We start from the raw sequence: 11,565 nt of genomic DNA on the forward strand, positions 1-11,565 counted from the left end.
TTTTTTTTTTAAGTCTAATGTTTCAAGACTGGTTGAAAAAATACACGATTCATTAAAAAAATGCCATAAATTAAAGGTCCAGAATCATTTAATAAAGACAATGGAGGAAACACTGAGGGTAACAAAAGTAAAAAGTGTAATAAGTTATGATATACAGAGCTGACAAGTTATCATGTACTCTCAAACTACATCAGGAGAAATAAAAACTAAAGAACAAATGCAAACCTGCTTTTCTATGATTCTAACATGGCTCTCTGGCACAAACAGTAAGATCATTTAACTCATTAACAACTAATTCATTTGTGGTGGGAGCAGCCAGCTATTGTGTGGCAAAAAGAACTTGCAATTGCACCATCTTGTGGCTACCGGGAAATTGCAACCTTGTTATTGTGAACTGTTTTTGTATGAAAAAAACAAAATCACTGCTAAATCACAATGCTTTTCAGAAGAACACAAAACATTATCTACTTAAGAGTTTAATCTTTGGAAATGCTACTAGCTACTAGCTACTGTGGCTGATAAATTCAGGCCCTACTCCATTTATGAGCTACACATTCAAGTTAATGCATGCGCTTATAAGCCTACACGATTGTTTTGAAAATACAAAGAACAGACAATCTTATGACTTCTAAGACTGTGTAGTAGAACATGTATTGATTTGTAGTTGATGCCCCAATAGAACGGCTCAAAGCAAAGCTGTCAAATTGTCTGTCGTCTCTGTTGAGTGATTCTAATGTACTGCTACATAACTGAAGAGTTGGCAACACCTGGGACTACTGATAAATAAAATGAGGAGCAACTATGATCAATTAATGCTAATGTGAGTTAGGTTGAAAAATACCATATGTATATGTATAATACTCATTAACCCCAATAAATAGACTAAGCATCATTGTAGATCATCATGAACACCATGAATCTACTGAAATATCCAGTTAGTTGTTTTTTTTAAATGTCCTGCATAACTGAGAATTGACACACTGTGTAATCCAAATGTTTCTTGAAGAGCTCATAAGAGGGTAGTATGGGCAGAATGAGATGATTGGCATCACAGTGGCTCTGGGGAAAGGCACATGAAGGGTCTGGTGAGCTGAAGAATGAAATAGACGGGGTGGGTTTGAATCCAATGGACGGAACCAAATCTGCAGCAGTGGCGAATGTTAGGATGTCCTCAAGTGATGCTGCACACCGACCCTCTGGAAAACAAGAAAAGGGTTAAGATCATGCAAATAACAGCTTGTTTTATAACACATCTTAAAGTCCCGTGAACTGGAAGAAGCAACAAATTTTACTTCAGTGCTATGACGTATTTCCAAGTGAAACGGATATTGAATAGAGGGCAGGGTTTTATTTTATCCATCTCTCTTGCTCACAGCAGACTAATGGTTGGAGGGGATTGCTTAAGCGTTCCAAACTGATGGAATGCCATTCCAGACCGGAAGTAACTTTTCAGATTTTGATTAAAGATAACCATGAAAAAAAAAAAAAAAAAAAATTCTGTGTATTATCTTGCACGGATTAATTGTTCACCTTAAGACCAGTAATGTGTGCTAAAGTAAATAGGGTCAATTTTGATTTCATGAGGACTTGTCATATTCTATTATCATAGATTTTATGATATACCTAAGAATCTAAATTCTATCAACATACAATACAATAACATATTTTGTAGGGAACATACCGTCACACTCATGCAGAAACTGTTTCCAATAGTTCATTGTTGTGTTTTCTTTTGCTTGTCGCTCTTTTTCCTCTGAAAAGCGGGCAGTAAAGAGCTCCATGACAGATTCAGCCGTTAGCCTCTCCACAGGCCCACAGAAGACTGAATAGAAAGACTCTGCACACATCTGAACCTGCTCAAAGAGTCCTAGGGTCCTCAAACCTTCACGAAATCTGGCAATATAAACAAGCAAATAAGTGAGCATTTACTTACAGTGTGGAAAAAAATCAGGTATTGTAAATGTGTATACACTACCATACAAAAGCTTGGTGTTTGTATGCTAGAAGTCATTTATGCTCACCGAGGGTGCATTTATTTGATCAAAAATACAGTAAAACAGTAATATTGTGAAATATTCTTTTCAAATAAGTGTTTTCTGTTTTACTAGATTTAAAATGATCCTTCAGAAATCATTCTAATGTTGATTCGCTGCTCAAGAAACATTTCTTATTATCAATGATGAATACAGTTTTGCTGCTTATTTCCGTAAAAACAGTGATACTAAAGCAATGCACTTGCAAAAAAGAACAAGAAAAAAATGCTTTGCTCTCCTCTGCTCTAGCTTGTTTCCAAATCTAGCTTTCTAATAAATGTGGTATTGTATACTGCCAAATATTGCTGGCTCTATGACACATTTTTTATACTCTATTTTAAGTCACTTTGGATAAAAGCGTCTGCTAAATTCATAGATGTAAAAACATTTTTTAGAATCCTAAGATGAATTTAAAGTTACAAAAGAACAGCATTTATTACAAATAGAAATCTTTTGTAACATTTTGAATGTTTTTGCTGCCACTTGTTCAATACATTTAATGCATCCACATTAAATCAAATATGTATATGTATAATTGTTTTATAAATGTTAAAATGTACCAACCTCTGCAGAGGCAGCTGTAGTCTGATGATCAGGTAGAAATTTAGTACATCCTCCACCAACATGTCCTTTTCAGAGAGTTTGCTGATCTTTCGCCAGCAGCCTGCTGCTTCCAAGTATTGTGACGCTGACTGCATTGCATGTCTAAGCTCCTTCTTTGAGTTTGCTTCTGCAATCTAAAAGTGCATTCAGAGTTTAGCAGGTGTACAACAACTGTTCGGTTCATTGTAATCATGTGTCTCAATGCAACAGCAGTTTTAAAGCACAATGTAAGAACAATATAACTCACCTGTCTGATTTTGTGTGCAAAAGCAGTGTCTCCGAGGTCTTGTAAAGTAGGCCTGTAGTTTGTGGGGTATTTGAACAGGCTATGGTAGAGGGCTGGAGAGAAGAAGCCCAAGGGAGGACCTCCGTGAATCAAAGAGAGGGCTAACAGACAGCCGACTTCAAAGTAGAGATCATCCCTCAGAGCTGTTCACACACAACAATTGTTAGTTTTGAAGGTCACCTAAGTTGTCAGGCACTGTATTAATCAAGAATGGTACATTTTCAAGAAAAATAAATTAAAACGAGCTTGAATTAAATAATCTGTTCTACCTTTTGAGTTCAGAGCCAGGTTTTTAACTCCATCAGGTCCCTCAAAGATTTCTGACATCTGCAGCTTCGAAACAAGTCGCTTGAGAAAGCGACGCTGATTCCTAATGTTGTTATTCAGTTTGTCTTTGGAGAATTTCACAGAAAGTGTGCAGCAGGGATTAAAGTCACTTTGCCGCAGAACCTGCAGAGCTGCTTCCATCACCCCATCATCATCATCTCCCACTAGCACTTCTGTGGACTGCTGCAGTGATATCTGACAGGCCAGATCCATTAAGACCTCTGGAGAAGTGGCTGGCACACGCTGCCTAGAAAAGGAATTTTTCACATTTTCAGGAAAGGTGCTCAAAATAAAGCAAAAATTATGATTCAATGGATCAGCTTAAGTGTGTGTGTGTGTGTGTGTGTGTGTGTTGAAACAGATTCTGCAACCCCATGGAATTAATGGATGTTGGGTTTAGGTGTTATGTTGACGGTGGTGAAGAAAATGAATTCAATAATCTAAAGGAACAATAAAAACTATAATTATAATTTATTATTGCTAAAAAAAAAAAAAGAAAAAGAAAAAAAGAGTAATTAATAATACTTTTATTTATATAGAGTTCTTCATTACATTTTACAATCACTATACAATGACAAACTGAGGATGGAATGAGCCTGAAATTATTTCTGTGATAATCAACAGCACACAACCTCTATGCAAGCGCTGTTTTTCATGGCAACGGTCTGTTATACTTCGCAGCGGTCTGTTATCAAGAAATAACAGACCGCATTCTACATTGGAATTCAGCCAAGCCATGTAATAAGGTATAATAGTCCAGACACTCCAGAGACATGAACTTATAAAACAACCCAGAATATTTCCGACTCAACCCAGATTCTTTTGATTAGGCAAGTACCTTTTAGTGATGAGTGAAGAGTGAAAGTCAGAGATGTTTTTAAACAGCCTCTTCCTCTCTTGCCTTATAGCCAGTGGTGATTCAACATGGTTTGGCAATTGCACTGACTCTGGCAAAAAACAAACAAACATATAATAAAAGGCAGTTTACAAAAGGTGAAGTATGCAACTATGGAATAATTCTACAAAATAAGCAGATATTAAACAATAGTTTAGAGAGCTTACTGTTTTCCTCAACAGCAGCTTTACAGTCAGCACAAACCCAGTCGGTGTCGTAAAGCCTAAGGTTGGAGCACTTTCGATGAGTTCCCCTGGATCCACACAACTTACAACGAACAATTTCAAACAACCTGTGAAGTAAAGTATTTGTAATTTTAATGATAGTTAGAATCCTTTTCAAAAACAACCCAACAATCAATTTCATTATTTTAGAATGACTGAATAAAATGCTGAAATTACCCTGACTGTGAGCTGTGTTTACGACCTTTGTGACTTAGACACTTTACAGCATCGCAGTGCTGGTACACTTGCAGCAACTCTCCAAATGCATTTTCCTCTAGTTCCCATGATGCATCCCTGAAAAATATACAATATATTAACATATATAGTAATGGAAAATGAATAAATATTTATAACTTATTGTCTTGTGATGCCAAAATTATGTGGGAAAACACACACACACACACACAAATTAATATACATATACATGCATACTTCACTGCTGGCAGTCCAAGCCAATGACAATATATTTTTCACTCAAAATTAAATCACTCAAATCAATATTAGAAGGTAATAAATTGTATTTACCGCTCTGGTATATATATTCCCATTCTGAGCATTTCCTGCTGAAACTGGTCCTTGTTATTGCATAGTGTGCATTTGAAGAAAAACATGGCAGCACTGTGTGCATAATGCTGGAACAAAATAGTTAAGAACCAGACTTAAATTTCTAATTCCAGATCTTCATCTTTTAATATGTTTGAATTTGTGGCACAATTACCTGTACACAATCCCTGTGAAACCAGCTTCCATGACATGCAGGACACTTGAGGACATTGTAGGAGAGGACAGACTCAATGGGCTCAAGACAGACGGAGCAGGAGAGGGGCAGACTGGGGCTGGAGACGCAGGACTGACTAGGTGCATGTTTTTTACAGAAAGACCTGCAAATAATTGCCATCATCAATATCAAAGATGAGAAGCCTGAAAAATTAAATTATTGGAAATTTAAAGGAAATTACACTACCATTCAAAAGTTTGGGGTCATAAAGGTGAAATATTGAAAGAAACTGATTTTGTTTTAGTCAAGAAAAGTGACAGTAAAGACATTTATAATGTTATAAAAGATCACAGGTCCTACAAAAAAGAAATGTTACTTGATCACTAAATCAGTATATTTGAATGATTTCTGAAGGATCAATAGAGTGGTGCAGGGGTGACATTTTTTTAGGCCAAAAGCAGAAAATGAGTTAGCATTTTACCACTTCTGGTTCCATCGTCACAAAGTCCATTTTTGGTTACATGCACAGAATAAGGTCTGTGATGAACAAGCTTAAGATATTTTCATGTTTAATTCGACGACATAAAATACATCAGTAATACCACCTTGTGATTTTTTTCAAGCTTTTACTTGTCTTGAAAAAAGTGGTTGCTAACAAATGGCTACATGGGACTACAGAGGTTGTCAGGGACATTAAACAGATAAACATACACTCACTAGCCCGATTTCACAGCCTTGTTGTGTTTATAGTAGTTAAAAACTATTATAACTGGAACTTTAAGGGAAAATGCTCTTAAAGAGCTTAGTGATGGTGACGCTGAAGTCATGCAACCGAGGTGCAGCCTATGTTTAGCTTTTGACTTCTAGCGATGGTATTTACGTTTCAAAAATGATAAAAGTTATGTTAATTTGTGAAGATTTTCACAATGAACAAAACATACGAATCATAAGCTTTTGTTAGTTACAGACCTTATTTTCTGCAATATAATTCAAAAGTCATTGGAAAAATTGTATTGGGTTTTTGTCAAGGGAACCAGTGTGACGCTAACTTCCGAGTTGGCCAACAAAAATACGCCATTCCTGCACCACTCTATGGCTGCTGTGCTGAGCAAAAGAGACGTCTTTAAAAAAACAAAACGCTGAAAAATCTTTTTTTTTTTTTTTTTACCAAACTTTTGAACTTTTTTTTTAACTCAAATTTTGCATATCACAAGAAACACTTACGGAAACAAGCCAGTAAACTGGAAAATAAACTCCTGCTCTACTCCACAAGGCATGTGGATCATTTGCCGACAGCTTTTGATGGAACACCCCACTGAGGCACCAACCTTTTTGCAGTGCATGCACCTCTGCAAGTCAAACAGTGATACAGAATCAGTTACATTTCTGCAGTGTTAAAGGTGGTATCAGTGATTTCAGGCCCAAAAATATTTTTATCACATTCATCTAATCTTTCCTAACGATCCGCTAGCTGCCCGCCCCATAAGCATGCCGTCAAAAAAAACGCGTCTCTGTAGGCAGCCTAGGCTCTGAGATCTGCACACAAAAACAAATGGTTTAGCCAAACACTCAAAACCAAAACAAATAGTGTTCCAACCAATCACCAACAGGGGGAAGGTGTTGTGAGGTTTTGTGCTCGTGCACGGCTGCACGCGAAGTCAGAGCTGAAGAAAAAGCTGGCTCAAAACCTCACAACACCCACCCCCTGTCGGTGATTGGTTGGAACACTGTTTGTTTTGGTTTTGAGTGTTTGGCTAAACCATTTGTTTTTGTGTGCAGATCTCAGAGCCTAGGCTGCCTACAGAGACGCGTTTTTTTGACGGCATGCTTATGGGGCGGGCAGCTAGCGGATCGTTAGGAAAGATTAGAGGAACGTGATAAAATATTTTTGGGCCTGAAATCACTGATACCACCTTTAAACGGAACACGTCAACAGTCAAATGTGTGTTTACCAGCCTCGAAGATCTGCGGATCTCCTTTTTTATGTCATCCACGAGAAAGCCATGGACATCTTCATCCTCCTCCCCTCTCTGACATATTCCACTGGACATCAGCTGTAAAATTATATAGAAGAATAATTGACTCACTTTTATGCATGAATTAAGATTTTAGTGATGCCTTCTACAATTCCTCTACATAATAATACAAAAATAAAGCTGTTAACTACATTTAGAAGTTAACAACTTTCATGTTTGAAAACAAATGTGAATTAAATACAATAAGCAGGGTGTGATATTCTGCATTAGCATAAGATATATTCGTGGCTGAAGTAGAAAATAACCAAGTAAATCTGTGATCATTTAGGGTAGATTTTTTTTTTTATCATTAAACTGGGATAGTGGCAGGCGTAAAATTTATTAGATAAAAAAATATATATATTTTTTAACATATATATATTATTTTTTAAAGATAAAGACAGTTTTGTGGAAAATAAATAGATACTATTTAACTACTCCAAAATGAAATATATATTCAACGTCTGAAAAAGGTAACAGACGTCGATGGCCATGGTTGCAATAAGAGCCGTCAGTATAACTTACACTTCACTGTAAAATCCAAAGACTAACGTTAAATGTAATTTGGTGATTTCTCATTCTCACCAGACAGAAATAGTGGACAGTCAGGTTGTGCTGTTGGAGGGTGATCTTCTCCCCATACTTCTCTGGAATGTTGTCGCACCTCTTGCAAAGACTACAAACTAAATGACAGACACTAAATTCAGTTGACGAGATTGTAAAGAAATATTCTGGTATATAACGTTAGGTACTTAAGTTATCTGATTATTGTTATTATCATGATGAAGAAATTCGTTGCCAGTTAAACTTGGAAGAAAAGCAACTTACTGAGGTCTTTGTCGTCCTTAATCTGTTTTATTTCAGTAGTCTCCTCTTTCATCGCTTTCATTATTGTATATTAGGCAGCGTCCATGAAGTAAAAACTACGCAAATTTTAAAATGGCGATTTAAAGAGCTTTTTAATTAGCGTTCTGTTGCTACTGGCTTGGCTAGTTCAGTAACCGCCATTAGACCCGCTTTTCACGACCTTCATCTAGTTTTTTCACTCCTTAAGATAAAAACACATGCTCCTATGTAGTCGGGGTTTTAATATAATTATATTTGTCATTTGTTTGTGTGTAAGAGTGTAAGTAGCATTATACAAATTCAAAATTCCCTCTGGCCGTGAAAATCCGCCTCTGCTTGAGTTTGGTTGGTTGAATTCAAATCAAAACTGGGATTTCCTGTGGGAGGGTCTCTGTGCTGCGGAAACTGTGCGGAAGACACGCACTACGCAACTTCCGTTTATTCTACAAAATAAAAGTGAGCACAGGAATTTTTTTTTTTTTTTTTTTTAGGAGAAGTTTTTGAAGTTTGATTTTGTGGAAATATGGTTTATGAGGTACAAGTCACACATTGACAGTAAGTGATAGTTCTACATTGTGTCGTTATGTTGGCTATTTCAGATCAATTATTTAAAACTTTCTGTATTGTGTAATATTTTTTAATAGTCATAGATCACAGTAACCACAAACTTTGGTAATATTTATAACAACATGATGTTCTGTTAACATGAGACGCAACGTTAGCGCTGCCTTAAACTTTGCAGTCGCCATGCAATTTTGCCATTTTTATTTAAATTTTAATATTTTATTAATTTTGTTTATATATTAATAATTTCACTATTTATTCCATTAGTTCTTCAGCATTATTTCTGCTATTGTAATCCCCCTGTAAATGCAGTTATTCTGTCTCTGTGCAGCATTAAATGCACCTATGTAAATGCACCTTTTTGTGTGTCATATGCAACTTAAGATGCAGCTTTTGTGCCACCTTTGCAAGGTTAGACAACTCCATAAAGTGGCTTTAATTTTTTTTTTGTTAATTTGGTGCAAAGCATATTTTTGTGCACTGATTGGCTTAAATATTTTAATATTCAGTTCCAAGAGACTACTTACATAATTTGAGGCATACAGAATGGTTTAAAAAACAAGTGCGCTCCATATATCATTACAAATAAGTATGTGAGAAGACCATTGGGCTTATCAAGTCACTAGTGTTAGTTTCTTATGACCATTTTTGCCATGCCATTTGAAATTTCCAGTATATGTTGTATGTAACCACTGTTTTTCACCTAATGGTTGCTGTGGAAAACCACCTGATTTTGAAGTTGATACTTCATCAGTATCACTAACCAGTAGGTGGTAGTAGATCAAAACAGTTCAAAGTGCTGTCCGCATGAGAACTAGCTCCCTTTTCTGAATCTGTCATGGATCTGATCTCCTGAAGATCCATGTCTTATGATGTTTGTCCAATATTTTGACACATCTACACCAGAACAAGGCATAGTTTTGAGAACCATCTTTTCAGTTAAATGTCAAACGGTTCAATATTAATTGAGCACATTTTCTAATAGCGTACCCGTTTTTCATAGACTATATGTATAGGATATTTAGAATATTGATTTGTAGCCATTAATAATTCATTTTAATTAACAATGTCTGTCAATATATGTACTTTTACAATCATTTACTAGTACCTACCTCTTTCTGGAAAAAAAAATTAATAATTTTTTACAATTATTTTTTAGACTTTTCTGAACTAATTTTGTATGGACTTGTGAAATATTACAGTTTACAGTCATATATATGGTAGATTTTGAGCAAATCTGACCACTAACTGCTGCTGTGTTATATCAGTATGTCATCTTGTGTATAATATGGAAAACTGCATTCGTTTTGTATGGTGAGTCTACTAACTCATTGGCTTCTGTAATAAGAACTGATTAATACATCTGAGATTTCTCCTACTCCAGCAAGTGCGTACACATATTTCCCCCCATTAAATCGCCATTCAGTCACTGGATGCACCTGTAAACTAACCTGTGTTGCCCTGGCTGGCAGTCACAACTTCTTTATAGATTCACTGGAGTGGATTAAAACAAATAAGTGCTGGACTGCATGTCAGTTTTTCCTGCCTGAGCAGTGCTTCAGTCCTGCCAGGAGACCCAGATCAAGATCTTGACTTGCTTATTGTTTGACAACACTTACAAGGGGGTTCTTGAATGCTCTTTTGACTTGAGATATAAGATTACAGGCAATGCTTTTCCTCCCTTCACTAAATTCCAGAGGGAGACCAAACAACTCCCTCAATTTTCGACACAGTGCTTCCTCCCCCACTGTCCAATGCTTCTCAGAGTTTGCATTATGCAAGCTAATTTAGCCAATTATGCACAGGTGTGATGCTAATTCTCCTCTCACATACCGAGCTCCCAACAGTAAAAATAGTATAATTATACAGCTGTCCCTGTGTTTTCCTTCCCAGCCACTGCAACAGCCTCTGTCTCACAAAATACAGCGTTTCAGTAAAGGCTATCTTGAAGAATCGGCCACGACTTTCTCCCCTTTCAACTCAACCGTTAATCTTTGTGAAACAGGTGTGAGACTCTGTCACGCTCCATATGAAATGTAACATTGTTTTTTTTATTGGCATTGGAAAAGTTTCTTTAGATTATTAAAATGGCTTACACTTTACCTCGATAGTCTCCTTTAGACATTCTAACTATAAGTAACTTTGCAACTACATGTCAACTATCTCATTAATTTGTAACATGTCAACTAAATTTTATTAGAGTATTAGTAGACTGTTGGGTTAGAGTTAGTAGAATAAGGTAACATACTTGCAAAGTTACTTAATAGCTGCGTTTCAATTCAGAGGCTGCATCCTTTAAAGGACGCAGACTTCGAAGACCACGAAGGTTGGAACGAGCGTTGTTTAATGGGACGGTCTGGCCTACAGAGGATTTGTTCTTGTCGCCTAGCAACTGTGACAGCTGCTGTTGATGAGTGACAGTAACATTTGTACTTGACTTTTTTGAAAGTTATATTAAGCTGTATGAAAACAAAGACTGTCTGAGTTCACAAACTGTCTAAATATGTCCACCATGGTCCATTTATGTTTATAATAAAGAGTATAAACTATACATAATCGTAGCAAGGTATGTCAACATTTGAATTACTTGAATTTTTTTTTTACATTTGTGTCATTAAATATTTGAGTATGGTGAAACCCAATTCTTGCGTTTAAAAGTGTAATTCGGCTGGAGTGGAATCACTGGAGCGCAATGAATTCCGGGGTAGGCAAGGCTGTGAAGGATTACTCTATTGCATCCTTCATTTCACGGTAAACGAAGGACACATTTAGAGGCCGAATTTGAAGGAGCCTTCGTCACTCAGCAATGATGCAATCGGCATTTGAATGCACCCTTCGAAGGATGCAGCCAATGAATTGGGATGCAGCAATAGTCAGTAGAATGTCTGTTGGGGCACCATCAAAATAAAGTGTTAGTAGATATTAAGCAGACAGTCTAATACTGACTGGTCTAAAGTGGACTATCAAAATAAAGTGTTACCTTAAAATGTTCTTCACACTAAGAAAAAAAAAATGGTTCCTAAGACATTCACTGAAAGGTCCTTTTATGGAACC

At 36.4% G+C, this 11,565-nt stretch overlaps 1 protein-coding gene across 1 annotated transcript; it reads right to left on the reverse strand.

Moving 5' to 3' along the window:
• Nucleotides 1–939: 939 nt before the first annotated feature.
• Nucleotides 940–8,310, reverse strand: g2e3 (G2/M-phase specific E3 ubiquitin protein ligase). Its single transcript, XM_079852670.1, has 14 exons — nt 7,930–8,310; nt 7,687–7,784; nt 7,039–7,140; nt 6,311–6,435; nt 5,087–5,249; nt 4,894–5,000; nt 4,546–4,662; nt 4,312–4,436; nt 4,088–4,196; nt 3,192–3,496; nt 2,884–3,065; nt 2,598–2,770; nt 1,682–1,893; nt 940–1,196 (listed from the first exon to the last, which is right to left on the reverse strand). The coding sequence occupies exons 1-14, from the start codon at nt 7,988–7,990 to the stop codon at nt 949–951; spliced, it is 2,127 nt and encodes a 708-aa protein (XP_079708796.1). The 5' UTR covers nt 7,991–8,310; the 3' UTR covers nt 940–948.
• Nucleotides 8,311–11,565: the final 3,255 nt, after the last annotated feature.

Source organism: Squalius cephalus (genome assembly GCF_949319135.1).
Source record: "Squalius cephalus genome assembly, chromosome: 20".
NCBI classification, from domain to species: Eukaryota; Metazoa; Chordata; class Actinopteri; order Cypriniformes; family Leuciscidae; genus Squalius; species Squalius cephalus.